A 15,579-nucleotide genomic window follows, 5' to 3' on the forward strand; every position below is an offset into this window, starting at 1 on the left:
TGACTCATAAATTTTCCGTGCTACTTTTACATGGCCTCATCCGATCATAACTATGTGAGATAAACAATTATCACCAAGAACCACATGGAGTTGGTGGATGAATTTTGATTAAGCTATGTGATTAAATAGAGAAACTTTTAAAATGACATTTAAAAATAGAAAAATACTTTCTATCGACCTTTTTCCTCTAATAAAAAATATTTTGATAAAAGATAAAGATTGTGACACAAGAGAACATAATACGACACACAATGGACATAGATGTAGAGGAAAGATTGATGTGGTAAAATATGAAGATGCTTCGATATGTGTGCAAGGTTAGAGATATAAAACTTGAAGTATAGAAACAAGGAAATGCTAAGAAAACAAATATTCATAAAGAAATTGTGTCAAAACTAAACCAAGAGCTCGTAGAAAGCATAAGCCACCATTAAGATGGTGGGTATTTTAGTATTAAACAATTTTTTATTAACTATTTCAATTATTAATAATGGTTTTATTCTTAGTCTTGGTGTAGTTCAATTGGTTAATCCAAGAATTTTGAAATTTTTGAAACTCGAAAGACCCAGGGCCAAATCTTTCATATTGTAACCTGGGCTCGAGAAAGATAAAAGTTATATGGCTAATATTTAAACTTGATAGTTAAAATACATTTGTGTTTATTTGTGATATTTTTTTCTTAAAATATGATAGAGAGGCATGATGGTTAATCTAATAAAATGACATGATGTTGTACATAAAATCTAATTGACACTGAAAATTATTAGAATATACTTTTATACGTTATATATATATATATAAACATATTTTTTATTATTTATACTAAAAAAAAATTAACTTTATATAATAAAAAAATTATACTAATAAAAAAACAAAATTTTAATATATATAATTTTTTATTTTTTATTTTCAAATATAAATTTTTATTTTTAAAAATGTATTAGTATATATAACTTAATAAATCTAAAAATAATACTATGACCAACCTATGAACCATTCAACCATTCTCCAAAATGTCTCAACTACATTAACTTATCAAACTATCTATAATAATTTATATAATAAGACTAATACAGATTTTACCCAACAACTTATTATTTAATTTATTTTTTCATATCACTTTATCCTAATTCTAACTCTATGCTAATCTTAACACAAACATTTCACCTTCAACTTTATTCACCTCCATATACAAATCTTACAATTAACATTCCCTCAAGATCTACTTAACTAAAGAGAGTACTTATATTATCCTAAAAACCTTACCCCAAAATTCTGAGAACTTACAAATAAAGTGTAACCCCAATTTCCATCATGGAAAATGGCACGGTTGGACAAAGAGAGTGGCACTCAAAGCCATTCTAAAAACAATTTAATAGTTTACCTCTTAAACTAGAATCTCATTAAATAATCCTTGAATACTTCCATTTATAAATGGTTAGTATATTTCCATTTATAAATGGTTAGTATATTTTTATTATCGAAAATTATAAAATGTTCATCCATTTTACAAATATGAAAGAAAGCATATATATTTTAAATTGAAATTCATTTTTTTTTAACGATGATTAATATTTTTTCCCGAATCAAAATTACCAATAATTGTATGGTATGTATTTTTTATATTGTATGTAATATTTTATAAGTATTAAAGTTGTCTATACATTATCATACATGAATGGTTATTTTTGTTACCACTCAAAAATCATTTACAGTTATACATGTTACTATCAAAAAATGTCATTAATACATAAAGATAAATATTATATATGATAATTAATTAACAACCTAAAACAAGTTGAGAAAATTGATTTTTATTCATTGTGTAAAGTTAGTGCAATTTTTGTTTGATATATGCGATTGTTACTTTGACAACTATGCACATTTATAGAAAGTGAAAATTTTTTACCAAAAGGAATTGGAAATAATGCATATCTAATCAAAAGGGAAATACTAAGTGTGAGTCAAGTTAGTTTAGAAATTTAGGGCATTAATGACAAGTACTTCAAAAATTTAAGGCTCATATCATCCCCTTTCATGTATGGGAAACTACAGTGGACTTGAAAACCATTCACAATGTGAACCAATTTTAATGAAGCTTGAGAAAAACTTATAAATAAGAGCCATGGGTATAAGAGGAGAAGTTGAATTCAAAGTTATGCTACCAAGGTTTCAAGAGAATTCCCAAGCTTTTGAAAGACCATTTTGGTAGTATTGTTTGCCTGCTAAACTTGTTTTACCATTGTCGATGCCTGTAACTTTCTTGTAGTGAGAGAGAGTAGTCCAAATTTTTAACAAAGGACCCTCCCTTTGAAGGATTGGAGAGGATTCACAAGTTCCATCCAAACATCCCTTCATGTCTCATTCAAGGTCCAATTTCTTTCTCCGTTATAAATAAAAGAGTTTTCTTCCATATTTGTTCTTGTCCATGTTTATTTCTTGCTTCTAGTCTTATGCATGTTGACTTCTTGTTATTTGTTAATGCAATCTCTTTTCCATTGAAGTCACTTCTAATTATTTGTTGTTATGTTATAGTTTAGCAACCACCTCTTATAACAAAGCTAATTTGGTTCTCCTCCTTGACTAAGATAACACAAAATATTAGTGACTCCACTAGGTCATTCACTTCATTTCATCCCTTATTGGCGACTTGGATAGCCTTATACATCGGTATTTTTTTGTCAATAACCAAAGGGATTAACCAGGCCTTATAATTATTCTCTTAGGCTCTATGTTGAGAATTTTTATTATTTTTTTCCTTCGCAATTAGTTTGTGCGAATATTAAAGAAACATATGTGTGGTTCACTTATTATCCAAATTTTCATTCTACACAATTTGCATACATGTTTTTCAGGGATCCATGTGAATCTATCTTATTGTAAATTCCAAAAGATTATTTTTCTACCTTTTGGAGTGAGGTGGGAGCCATAAATTTTCTACACCTCCTCAGTTCTATGGCATGGCTATATATTCATATGTACAAGCCTAAGTAGGTCATATAATGGATAAAAGGGCTTAAAAGGAGCTATTTATTTCTTTCATTTTCCACATATATGCCCATATTTGAAAAAGAATTTGATTTAGTTAATTAAGTTACATTTACATCACTTTTAGAGTGGGAATGGAAGATAATCTTTTCATCCAAGTATGTTCTTCACCTTGCACATCTCACGATCTTGGTGAATCAGAAAAGATTATAAGTCATCTTCATGTACATTTTTAAGTAGACATAAAACACCACATAGAATTAATTAGACAAATAAGTAAGCATCCGATACATACACACGTCATTTCATGCAAGGATACCAAGGCTCATCTAGTTTTATCAACAAATCAATAAGGATCTAGTGCTATCCACATCTTGCAATTCAAACACATGTGATTGACACAATTCAATTGCACATACAACATCACACACAACAAGTTCTTTTAAGGACTATTTCTTATGAGTATTCTCTTTCCCTTGTGCTGATAAGTTATCTATGGGAATCAAAAAGCCAATAATTATCTCTAAGGAAATTGTTTCAATCACTAAATAAGTTAAATGAGATTCTCACACCTCCCAACTCTGATACTTTTTAAAAGCAACATGATTTCAACACACTAATCTTGTCAATTGACATGTCATGAAACAAATGTCTAGCTTGGTTAGGACTTTGGGAATAGGCATCCAAATAACCCATCTTAGTCATTTTCAACTAAAACACGGCAGTTTTCTTTCAAGGAGATTTAAATATTTCATCATCAAATAAAATCCAGTGGTAAGAAGATACCCATGAAGGGGGCAAGGCTTAGACCTATGATTTTGTGAACCAGCTTGAATCTCTTAACTCTTTGTCAGGGTTTTAGATTAAAGGTTGACACTTAGAAGTTGAGTTTCTCTTGCCCACACTACATGAAGGTAACATAGGGGCTAAATCATAGGCATATACCTAAGATGGTTGTTATGGGATGCAACTTCACCTATAGTAAATTTCGAATGCCTATTGGGAACATTTTTAGCCACTCCAAAACATGTCTCTAGTACCCCTCATTATAACCTTCCTTCCAACCTTCACTAGTTTTCTTCTACTAAATTCATGTCTCGTTGTTGAAACAATTTGGAAGGCCAAGTCACTTTTGATTGGAAGGACATTAAGTTTCATAGGACTTCAGGAATTTATGTCAATTCATTTTTCACCAAAATGAAAATATTGTCCATTTAATCAAAAAAATTGAATTATGTACAGTTTAAAGAAATATTCACATGATTTTTCGTTGCTTGGTTTTTATGCTTTAACTCAACCAAATAACTTTGTAAAAACAACTTAAAGGTCCCTCACTCAAAAATATCACACACATCATCACCTACTCAGAACAATGGGGGAACCTCCTACACCCTAACATTATTTTTGCCTACAAGGCCTCCCACCACTATTAGGAGGTGTTTCAGGTCTTAATGCTTTTCCAATTGAATCTACTCCTCAACAATCATCTATTAATTCCAAATTGTTAGGGTTGTATTTATTAGGAGCAAGTTTTCTTGTTACCAAATTACCTCACATTAATTATCCTTCTCATATCCAAACTCACATAATGGTGGCTTCAACCCCTAAGTTGCCATTTTTCACTTCATTGAATCTCATAGATTTAACAACGATCATAAATGAACCCACTGCACATGATGGCACATGGCCCTGCATGCTAACCAAACTCCCTTTGAATATTCTAAAATTCAAAAGGAAGCTATGAGAAGATCCAACCAACCACATAATGACCTTTCATTTATGGTGTTCCTCGAATAGTATCAATAAATACTCAATCCATTTGGGACTCTTTCAATGAACATTAACTAACTCCTCAACCAAATGGTACAACCCTATGACAACAACAATAGGAATTTGAGAAACTCAATATGGTCAATCATCCTTCTATATAAAATAATGGGAAATATAAAGGGAAAGGTAAACAAAAGGGAAACGAAGGACAAGGGGGAAATCTACAAAACCATAATATGTATGTTGGGAGTAATGCCCCCAATCAAAGTCAATTTTCAAATCCTAGTAACGAAAATCCACCTAAATAAGGGAAGAACAACTATCTTTGTATAAAATTTCCTTATGCCTTATGTGGATAATATGGGAACTATACCAATCATTTTCCCTAGATCGTTGAATTCAAACATATGAAGGAAAGAATGAGAAATCATAGTTCAAATGTCACAAAGGGCACACCTCATCCCCGACCACAACTAATAGTCTTATAAGCTCGTTTCCCTAAGCAATGCATCATGGCTACCCAATAGGAAGCAAGTTCCTCTAACCAACATCCAAATCCTTTGCCCCCACTCTTGTCAAGACACTCAAATATTACCACCAATCAGTATATTTATATAAAATCCATAAGCATTCACCTACATACTCAAAATCATGAATATGGTATGCATACCGAGCTTAATCCAACTTTAGTGGATACCATTGCATCCATGTCCAACATGATCTTGATGATTGATGTAGGCGCATCTCATGGCTATCTTCAAAATGTAATTTTCCAAGTCTAGGAAGTCTCTAGAATTTATTTATTATGTAAAAATCCTAGAAACAATATCTAATTGAAAAAATTATGTTTTATTTAGCAAAAAGTTATAATAGGTTCCTAAAATCAAGATGATTTTTCTCAACTTATTATAAAATCAAAAAGAACCCTTACTAACTTATTGATGGTGTTGGAAATTCGTCAACCAAGGGGTCTCCCCGATGTGAAGTCCCAATCGGACCTCACACCATTTGTAGTAGGAACCCCATTTGGAGTATCATCCTGGCTGCCGTATATCCTTGTAGATTTTCCTTGGCTACAAAATTCGGTACAAGAGAATAACACACAGGTATTTTCAGATCAGCAAATGAGTATGCCTTGTGAAATGTTCAGCTGCAGAAAGTATCAAGGTCTTTCTACCGAAAGGGATGAGAAAAGTGGGCCCTTTAAGGATAAGTAATTTTACTAATCTATAAAAGGCACACAAGCACATACATAAGAATGAATCATTGATCAACTAGCGAAATATTTCATAAGGAAGCAATGATTTTTAAAGAAACTACAACACACCTTTAACAAGATAAGTACCAAAGCCACTGAAATAGTTCAATTTCCTTAGTACATATGAGAACAACATACATCACAAACATTCAAAGAACAGTCTTACAATATTCACGACATATGCATGAAAGTGTGTCAACTCAACGAGCTTCTAAATTAAGTAAAAGTTCCAAGATACATCAAGACAACGAACACCACTAGCCCCAATAGTGGAGCATTAGAGCAGTCACTTGCTCCTCCAAAACAACTATCTTCCTCTCCAATGCTTGGTATGAGGAGCCAAGGTGAAAAATACTTTTCATGTACAATGAGGGTGTATATATAACAAATGGGGTGATAATTCACCTCCCATGTGACTCTTGGGCTACCCTCATGACTGTTTGACTTCTTTATGACCTTTCGACTCCCACATAACTTTTCACATTACATGGATGTCTCTTGGAATTCCACTTTACATTACATTTTCCAATATACAATTTACATAATCCACAAATGATGTGGCACATGATGACTCTTGACATGACATGACACTAATGACATGGATTGCATGATGACACGACAATGTCAAGCCACTCTTTGTTGTTTCTTTATCTTCAATAAGAGATGTGCAATTCTTCATCCTCATGAGAGATTTGATTTTTTCTTCATTTCCACCCTCCAAAAGGTTGTGAATCAAATGGAGCCCTCATGTAGTCCCAATCTTTGATCTTTTGTTGTAATCTGGTGTTCCTTTGTCTTCTTTCTTGATGATCATCTTATCCCTTCATCTTCATAAGTGTCTTCTAGCATGGCCCCCCTCTCATTTTTCTCCATCGTCATCCTACCATGATAAGATAGAGTACTTGCAATTGAAAACCATTCATTACAAGCCAACATCAGTTTGAAAACCCCTGAACTAAAATATTTCATGAACTCACTTGTTAGGGCTAGAAATGGTGTGATGACTAGCTAAGGGATTGCATAGTTCCAAAGGCTAAGGTCTGGTACTGAGGCTTGAGACTACGCAATGTGCAGTTCAGGATGGCTAAGTTTAAGAGATTTCATAGTTGAGGGGCTTAAGATCTCAAGGTTGGGGCTGAGGCTTGAATATGCTCACTGCACAGTTATGGAAGGACAGAGACCAAGGCATTGCATATTTCTGGAGGCTTAGGAAGAGGAACTAGGTAGTTGAGAGACTCAAGGTCTCAGGCTGGAAGCTTAAGCTTTGAGTTTTCCCACTGTGTAGTTCTGGGAGGCAAGGAGGCTAGGTGATTGTGCAATTGTGCAGTTCAAGAGCTTAGGGCTGAGGCTTAAGCCTTGAAACTTCGCAATGTGTAGTACTAACTGGGCAGGAGAGAGAAATTGTTCAGTTTTGGAGGTCAGAGGTTGCACTTAAGCACTGTGATTGCATAGTGCATAGTCCTGGAAGACATACATTGCACATTGTGTAGTTCCAAGGCTCAAGGATGTTGTTGGAGTGCTGAGACTGCACAATGCACAGTTCAAGTTGGGCAGAATGAGGTTGAGTGGGCCGGTCGGGGATTTTTCCCAATTGGACTAAGTGTTGGATCAGTGAGATGAAGATGAGAAAAAGAGAGATTTTGAGCATGATCATATACTTATATCACTTGATGACATGACAAGGAACACTCATAACGTATGAATAGCATACCTTCCTTAATGCAACAACTTTGTGATGGCTCCTACCAAATGCAACACAAAATATATACTTTGTGACGCAAGTGGCAACACTTGTGCGACAATGCTTGAAACTTTGGAAATGAGTGTGAAACATGTCTATATGATAGGAAAAACTCATTATCACAAATATTCCCCTTGAAACAAGCCAAAACTTCGGTTTACATAATAAGCAACACTTCCTTTGACCAAAAATGACACATGCAATATGGAAAGAAAAGAGCGAATGACACTTGAAATATGTGAATGATGGTGAAAGAAACACATGGCAGAGTGAAGCTAACATGAAAACAAAAATAATTAGAGTGAAAGAAAGAAAAAGTGAAAGTTGAAAACTTGAAAACGACACTCATGAGAGCGAAGTTGTGCAAAAGCGACAATTTGAAAAACTCACCCAAATAGAAGTACCAACACAGCCGAAAGTGAGAGACTGACAATAAACATGCACACTAATTGTCGACATGGGTTTAACATAGCACAAACACAATCTTGACGGATTGCGTTAGGCCTGTTCAAGCTTGTGCAAAAGAATGCATTCATGAATTCATTACGGACTGAGCATGTGTAAGCAGGTGACTTCGACACTTGAAATCCAAGAAGGGAGCTCGAAATCTTAACAAAGGATTACCAGCCAAGAAGTGATTACGGAACTACCGATCACAAGATCCACAACCAAAATTCGAGTGTGGGAAATTTTTTTGAGGGTGTTTGTCGTAGTGACAACATAACCTTCTTTCAGTCCACCTGAAAACAACCCTATGAACCCACACCATCAACAACACATCGGCATTAATTTCATTCAACCTTCATACAAAAACAATAGGCATTTGAGCAACTCAATATGGTCAATCATCCTTCTAAATAAAACAATGGGAAAGACAAAGGGAAAGGTAAACCAAAGGGAAACCAAGGATAAGGGGGAAATCTACAACAACATAATTTGTATGTTGGGAGCACTGCTCCTAATTGAAAACAACCTTCAAATCCTAGTAACGACAATCCACCTAAATAAGGGAAGAACAATGATCTTCATACAAAATTTCCTTATGCCTTATGTGGAGAATATAAGCACTATACTGATCATTTACCCTAGATCGTTGAATTCAAACATATGAAGGACATCGTGAAAAATCATAGTTCAAATGTCACATAGGGCACATCTCATCCCCAACCACAACTAGTAGTCTTCTAAGCTCCTTTCCCATAGCAAGGAATCATGGCTACGCAATCAGAAGCAAGTTCCTCTAACCAACATCCAAATCCTTTGCCCCCACTCTTGTCCAAACACCCAGAAGGTCCCACTAATAAGTATACTTATATGAAATCCACAAGAATTAACCTATAGAGTTAAAATCACCAATATGGTATGCCCATTGAGCTTAATCCACCTTTAGTGGACACCGTTGCATCCATGTCCAACATGCCCTTGATGATTGATGCAGGATAATCTCATGGGTATCTTCAAAATGTAATTTTCTAATTCTAGGAGGTCTTTGGAATTTATAGATTATGTAAAAAAACCTAGAAACAATATGTAATCGAAAAATCTATGTTTTATTTATGAAAAAGTTATGGTAGGTTCCTAAAATCAAGAGGATTTTTCTCAAATTCTTATAAAATCAAGAAGAACCCTTACTAAAATTTTCTTGGTCCATGTAAAACAAACCTACGATCCCACACCATTAACAACACATGGGAGTTAATTTCATTCAACCTTCCCTCATACAACAACTATAGGCATTTGAGCAACTCAATATGGTCAATCATCCTTCTAAATAAAACAATGGGAAAGACAAAGGGAAAGATAAACAAAAGTGAAACCAAGGACAAGGGGAGATCTACAAAAACATAATTTGTATGTTGGCAACAATGCCCGCAATCAAAACCAACCTTCAAATCCCAGCAATGACAATCCACTTAAATAAGGGAAGAATAATGATCTTCTTACGAAATTTCCTTATGCCTTTTGTCGAGAATATGGGCACTTTACTGATCATTGCCCCTAGATTGTTGAATTCAAACATATGAAGGAAAGCATGAGAAATCATAGTTCAAATGCCACACAGGGCACACCTCATCCACAACTATTGAGAAGTGCAGCAAGAAAGTCTCAATTTTACTTTGCCTTGGTCAAATTGAGAAAATTTGAATTCCCACATCAACAAACAACTTGGATGCAGTTAACTTGTGTGACATGGCTGTTGTTACTCAATTAGCTCAATAAATTAGAGTTAGAGGGCTTGGAGTTCAATTATGCAAGTGTGATTGCAAAATTTTAGTAATCCATTTAAGTTATATCCAGTTGTGTTCAGTTAAACTAGTTTTAACAATTGGAGGAACTAGTGGAAGGTCAGTTTTGCAGTGGGACATTAGTCTAACTCAGTAATCATTTAGTTCACTGATCAATCAACCTGAAATAACTAGTGCATGCAAAGAATTCAATTTCCCAATTGTGGTGGAGGTTCCAAGGCAATGTAGCAAGCAGTTATAAACTAGTTTGAGTGTATAGGTGTTGCATACAGTCAAATGATCAAACCTTGGGAATTACGCAATCAATTGGAGAAAATTTCCTCAAAAATAGGGGCTAATTATCTAGGAGTTGCGCAAGGAAATAAAGGCTCCAGCAGCTAATAATGTCTTCTACCATATAAGACATCGTTGTTGAACCCACCAGTGTCTCTCAATATCTGAGTGAGTTATGTAGATGAGTGAAGATCAAAATTAATCAAAAGAGTTAATAATACAGGTTAGCAACATACACCCTTGGGATGCATCTTCAATTTGCTCAGATCGTTCTTTCAACCAACATGTGTGCTGACCTAGGTTCAGCATGTATGCTTGGCCTAGGTTCAAATCATATAACGTCATGCTGAAGACAAGAGTCATAGATACTACAGAATCCAGGTGTATTATGTATTTAAGAGCCCACCATGGCTCAGTTTGGAATTGTGACCTGCCAATTCGCTTTAAGGAATAATTGCAACGTAAATGAATGACTACACGTAGTTGACTAGTAGGTGAAAGAACCTGTTGAGCCAGACTTAAAGTGGCCGTGGGCGTGATTCTCCATACAATTCTTACGGTAAATGCCAGTGATTTCTTTTTTTGAAACACAGTACATACTGATACAGTAAGGCCTTTTTAGCATTTCCAGAAAACTAAAACTCGTCCAATTGCCCAATACACTGGAAAACCAGAAGTGACGAAATCGTTATGTAAATTAAATGAAGTCACGAACTGGAAGTGAAGTAAATGACGAATGGAGAACATACCTCATGATGAGTTAAGGAATGTGCATTTAATTCACGATCAATTGTTTCGAAGCTTCCTAGGTCGTTAAAATATCACAGTATTCTCTGCGCCCCACGCTTACTAAATGCAATTTAATCCTTCCTTCTGATTCACTCTTCTGAACAGGAGGGTTATTCTGATTGGCTCACTGCAATTCCTGGAATTCCACGCTTAAATATTTGCAATTTTAACACAGAATTCTCAGCTAATTAAGCGTGGCATAAGAGGCAATATTTAACAGTTCATAAGTCTATTAATGCTGTTTGGCTAGTTAGATAATGTACTTGTTTAAATATAATGGTGGGTATATACAGTCCAACTGCATTAATAAGCATATAGACTGAAAAATATGTATAGCTTGTATAAGAAGGCAATCCATAACTAACTATTTTGAAGCTTTAATATTAATGAGGAAACAGTTAAATATATTTCTCGGATTCTCAATATTGAAATTGGTTTTCTTCTCCACCTCAAAGTAAGTTATTGAAATTGGTTTTCTTCTCTACCTCAAAGTAAGTAAGAGTGAGGGTGTTAGTACTATGCCAATTCACAAATATATTCACTGTGAATGTTCTGGAGTTATGTGTAGTCATAGTTATATTTTATTAAAAACTTTGGGAGAGTGAGGGTGTTAGTACTATGCCAATTCACAAATATATTCACTGTGAATGTTCTGGAGTTATGTGTAGTCATAGTTATATTTTATTAAAAACTTTGGGAGCTATTACGAAAATATTTTTCAAAGCATCAAAATTCAATATATAATATAATTATTATTATCCAATCATTTTGCACACCCCAATTAACCAAAGAAAAAAATATGTATCAAATTGATTATATATTAATCAAAGCAAAACTTTAATCAAATCATACTCTAATAGTGAAATAGGAGTGAAGGTGTTGGTACTATGCCAATTCACAAATATATCCATTATGAATGTTCTGGACTATAGTGGAATAAGAGTGAAAGTGCTGGTACTATGCCGATTCACAAATATATTCATTGTGAATGTTTTGGAGTTATGTCAGGTCATAGTTATATTTTATCAAGAACTCTGAGATTTATTATTAAAATATTTTTCAAAGCATCAAAACTCAACATATAATATAATTATCATTATCTAGTCATTTTGTTCACCCCAATTAACGAATGAAAAAAATATGTATCAAATTGATTATATATTAATCAAAGCAAAACTTTAAACAAATTATACTCTAATAGTGGAATATTCCATTAAATTTGAAAAGAAAACTATTTTAAGATTTTTTATTTTGAAATAGGTACCTTGGTTTTTTATTAGTAAAAATAAAATTTTGGCATGATTTTAATTTGGAAATTCAGGTTAACTTGTTTAATTTTAAGGTTTTGGATGTTAAGGAGTTTTTGATGGAGCTATTGATGGAGCTAAATCTATTTCCACTATCAAAACATGATTTAAACATTTCTATTATCAGATATTTTGATAAAAATGACCCCAACTATTTTTGACCATCTAGACGAAATTGCTGTTTTTGATGGAGCTAAATCTATTTCCACCATCAAAACATGATTTAAACATTTCTACTGTCAAATATTTTGATAAAATGGCCCCAACTATTTTTTACCATCACCAAATTGATGTCTCAGTAAACACCGCCTGAAATAAGTGTTAAGGAGTTTTTGATGAAGCTAAATCTATTTCCACCACCAAAACATGATTTAAACATTTCTACTATCAGATATTTTGATAAAAATAACCCCAATTATTTTTTACCATCTAGACGAAATTGAGCCAGATTGATGGCTCAGTAAACACCGCCTGAAATAAGTGTTAAGAAGTTTTTGAGTTTTTGATGACATAGGTGTTAAGGAGTTTTTGATGGAGCTAAATCTATTTCCACCATCAAAACATTATTTAAACATTTCTACTACCAGATATTTTGATAAAAATAACCCCCAACCATGACCATCTAGAAAAAAAATGACACCAAGTGAATACCAACTGTTCTGATAAAAATAACCCCAACTATGACCATCTAGAAAAAAAATTGACACCAAATGAACACCAACTGAAATAATAGACGAACGAGCTCTGTATTTGAACAAACGTGAACGAGCTCTGTATTTGAACAAACATGAAGAAAGCATTTTCATTCTCAAATAAGTAATGAACCAATTCTGTATTTGAACAATCTTGCCAAATTCCCACCAATCTTGCATTTGCCAAATTCCCACCTGACTCACCAAAAACAAAGCGATATGAATGGCAATTACACTGGTACAGTTCAGAGAATTGGAACATAAAAGCCCAAATGGCAAACATTCATATATTAATAATGCCCATGGCCTGATTGGCAGATGTGCTCAATCAACCGGCCCCAAAAATATTACAACTTAAAGCTCTGATTACCATGGCAGTGACAGCAAAAATAACAGAGCAGGGCAGTGCTGGTATGTGTGTATATCTCAGTAGATACATACAATAGGTCAAAGGTTCGAGACCTGCCCAAGCAGGCTCGGGAATGAGGACAGACTACAGGGACTGTGAAAGCAGGAGAAGTGTGGTGGCGTAGAAAACTGTTGCAGCACCACCAAAGTGGAGTCTGATGGCAGAAGAAGAGTTGTCGACCTGAAGAGAATCAAGGGCGAGGGGCATATTTTCTTGGTCTGGACTGCACTGTGACTGGTTGGCCGGGAGGGTAGTGTATACGAGAGCCCTGAGCACTGCAGAAACGGTGGGAATATATGCAGTCTTGTTCTTTGCTAGTAACCATGTTAACCCCATTAATTCACAGTCTTTGTTGTATATTTTGCTGGTTCTCTCAGAGTAATGCCCATTCTTGCCTGGACTGCCATTGATCTGCAAAAGAAATGCAACCCCTCGTTAAATTCAATAATTTAAGTCCAGAAGGGTGGAGATTGCCGAGATTTGAACATATAAAGAAAATGCAACACAGTATTGAGATTGGAATTTTAAAGAATTTGTGGTCAGGATACCTTCTGGAGTGCCCTAAGGCAGTTAGTGCATCCATGGTGAGACGGGCTAGTGCAGTTGCTCTCCAGGGCTCGAACTGCAGAGAGGGGCGTGGCTGCATTGTGCCCATGGGTGGAGATATTGAACGCGTTCGGACAGCTAAGCGAGCTAACATGGTGGAGCCTTACGCCGCAGAAACAGAGTATTGGATCGCAAGAAGCATTGGGGCTGGGGATATTGATGCCCCGGGTCTTCAGAGAGCTCTGCAAACTGTTCACACACGCCTGCGAATCGTCGGGACGGAGAGGCTGCAAGTCAGACGACGAGACAGGCGGGGATGCCGCTTGGAGCGCAGTTCGGGCGTGGGCTGCATACAACCAGGCGGCCAAAACAGGGCAGCAGCGGCTCCTGTCAAGAAGCCCCTTTCCATCCCCGCAGGCCTCCTTCACACCTCCGAAGAGCTCGTCCGAGAGATCGAGGTGGCACGTCTCCTTCCCCTGCTGAACAGGGAACGCAGGTACAGTGTTCGAATCCTCCGGCTGCTCTGCCTCCGAACTCCCAATTTCTCCCCTCCTCCTTTCCCCGTCCCCTGCGCCCAGTGCCGCGCCTGAAAGCGAAGCGACAAAAAAGAACACAAAGAGCGCTATTCCCCTCATTTTCTTCCTCGGCTCTCTGCAGAATTCGAACCTGCAACCTGAGCCAAGGAAGGGGGTATTATAGGGCATAACTGATGCCCATTGCCGATTGATGTGCCGGCAGGGGAGCAGTTCCAGAGGAATACCTGCCAAGACACACGTCCGTAAACAGTATTACAAGTATGGTAATTTTTGTACGTGTACGTGTATGTCTCTGTCAATCTTTGTTTGTTTGTGGGATCATGGGAGAGCCAAATGCATGTGATATCATGCCAGTAAACAGTACACAGCTTCCCTTCACTTCTTCACATGGAGCCCCTAAGCCAGCATGGGAGAATTCTAACCATCAGAAATTTTTTTGTCTTAAACTACTAACAGAATTTTTTACCAAATTTCAAAAATTAACCGAAGAATTACCCTTAAGAAAGGGGCAAAACGTCTTAAACTACTGACAGACAATTTTACTGGAATGTTTGGCGAACGCCATTATTTCATTTAAAAATGCTTCTTGATTTGAAAATTTTATAATGAATACCAGCAAATTAAAAATTGGAAGATCAAAATTTGAACCAGAGAACATATTTCCAGATTTCCAGTGTTTAACAGTTCATCAAATTTGTATCGAAATTATTGTCCGGATTATATATTCTGTTATTGATTTTCGTTCATAACTACTATCCTCACAGAATTTCTATAGTTTTCTGCGTCCTCACTCATGGTTATCTTATTAAAAAAAAGCAGCAGAGACCCGGCACAGCACTCGGAGGTCTACGGATGATACTCGGTATGGGTGCGCTCCGGACCTCCGGTTATTGGGTTTCCCTTTATGAACGCAAGAGTTAAAAGCTTTTTGGCATATATTACTGACTTCCATGGTGGCTGTAGCCCCCTCCCCTGAACGTTTGATTCTCGTTGTTGGAATTTGAATTGTGTTTTTGTCGTTATG

The 15,579-nt window shown here is 35.6% G+C and overlaps 1 protein-coding gene across 1 annotated transcript; it reads right to left on the reverse strand.

Moving 5' to 3' along the window:
* Positions 1 to 13,312: 13,312 nt before the first annotated feature.
* On the reverse strand, positions 13,313 to 14,775 carry LOC149232868 (putative GPI-anchored protein At4g28100). Its single transcript, XM_089376593.1, has 2 exons — positions 14,022 to 14,775; positions 13,313 to 13,884 (listed from the first exon to the last, which is right to left on the reverse strand). Exons 1-2 carry the CDS (start codon positions 14,721 to 14,723, stop codon positions 13,558 to 13,560), a joined length of 1,029 nt encoding a protein of 342 aa, XP_089232719.1. The 5' UTR covers positions 14,724 to 14,775; the 3' UTR covers positions 13,313 to 13,557.
* Between the last annotated feature and the right edge of the window lie 804 nt (positions 14,776 to 15,579).

This window comes from Pinus tabuliformis, chromosome J (genome assembly GCF_031772625.1).
Source record: "Pinus tabuliformis cultivar Carrire ecotype Pingquan chromosome J, CPIR1, whole genome shotgun sequence".
Taxonomy (NCBI): domain Eukaryota; kingdom Viridiplantae; phylum Streptophyta; class Pinopsida; order Pinales; family Pinaceae; genus Pinus; species Pinus tabuliformis.

Bases quoted from the DNA above. Each gene is read 5' to 3' on its own strand.
- LOC149232868 (XM_089376593.1), bottom strand. From the start codon at position 14,723: ATGCCCTATAATACCCCCTTCCTTGGCTCAGGTTGCAGGTTCGAATTC. The intron at 13,885-14,021 runs GTATCCTGACCA...TTTCTTTTGCAG, and splicing joins GCCTTAGGGCACTCCAGAAG to ATCAATGGCAGTCCAGGCAA.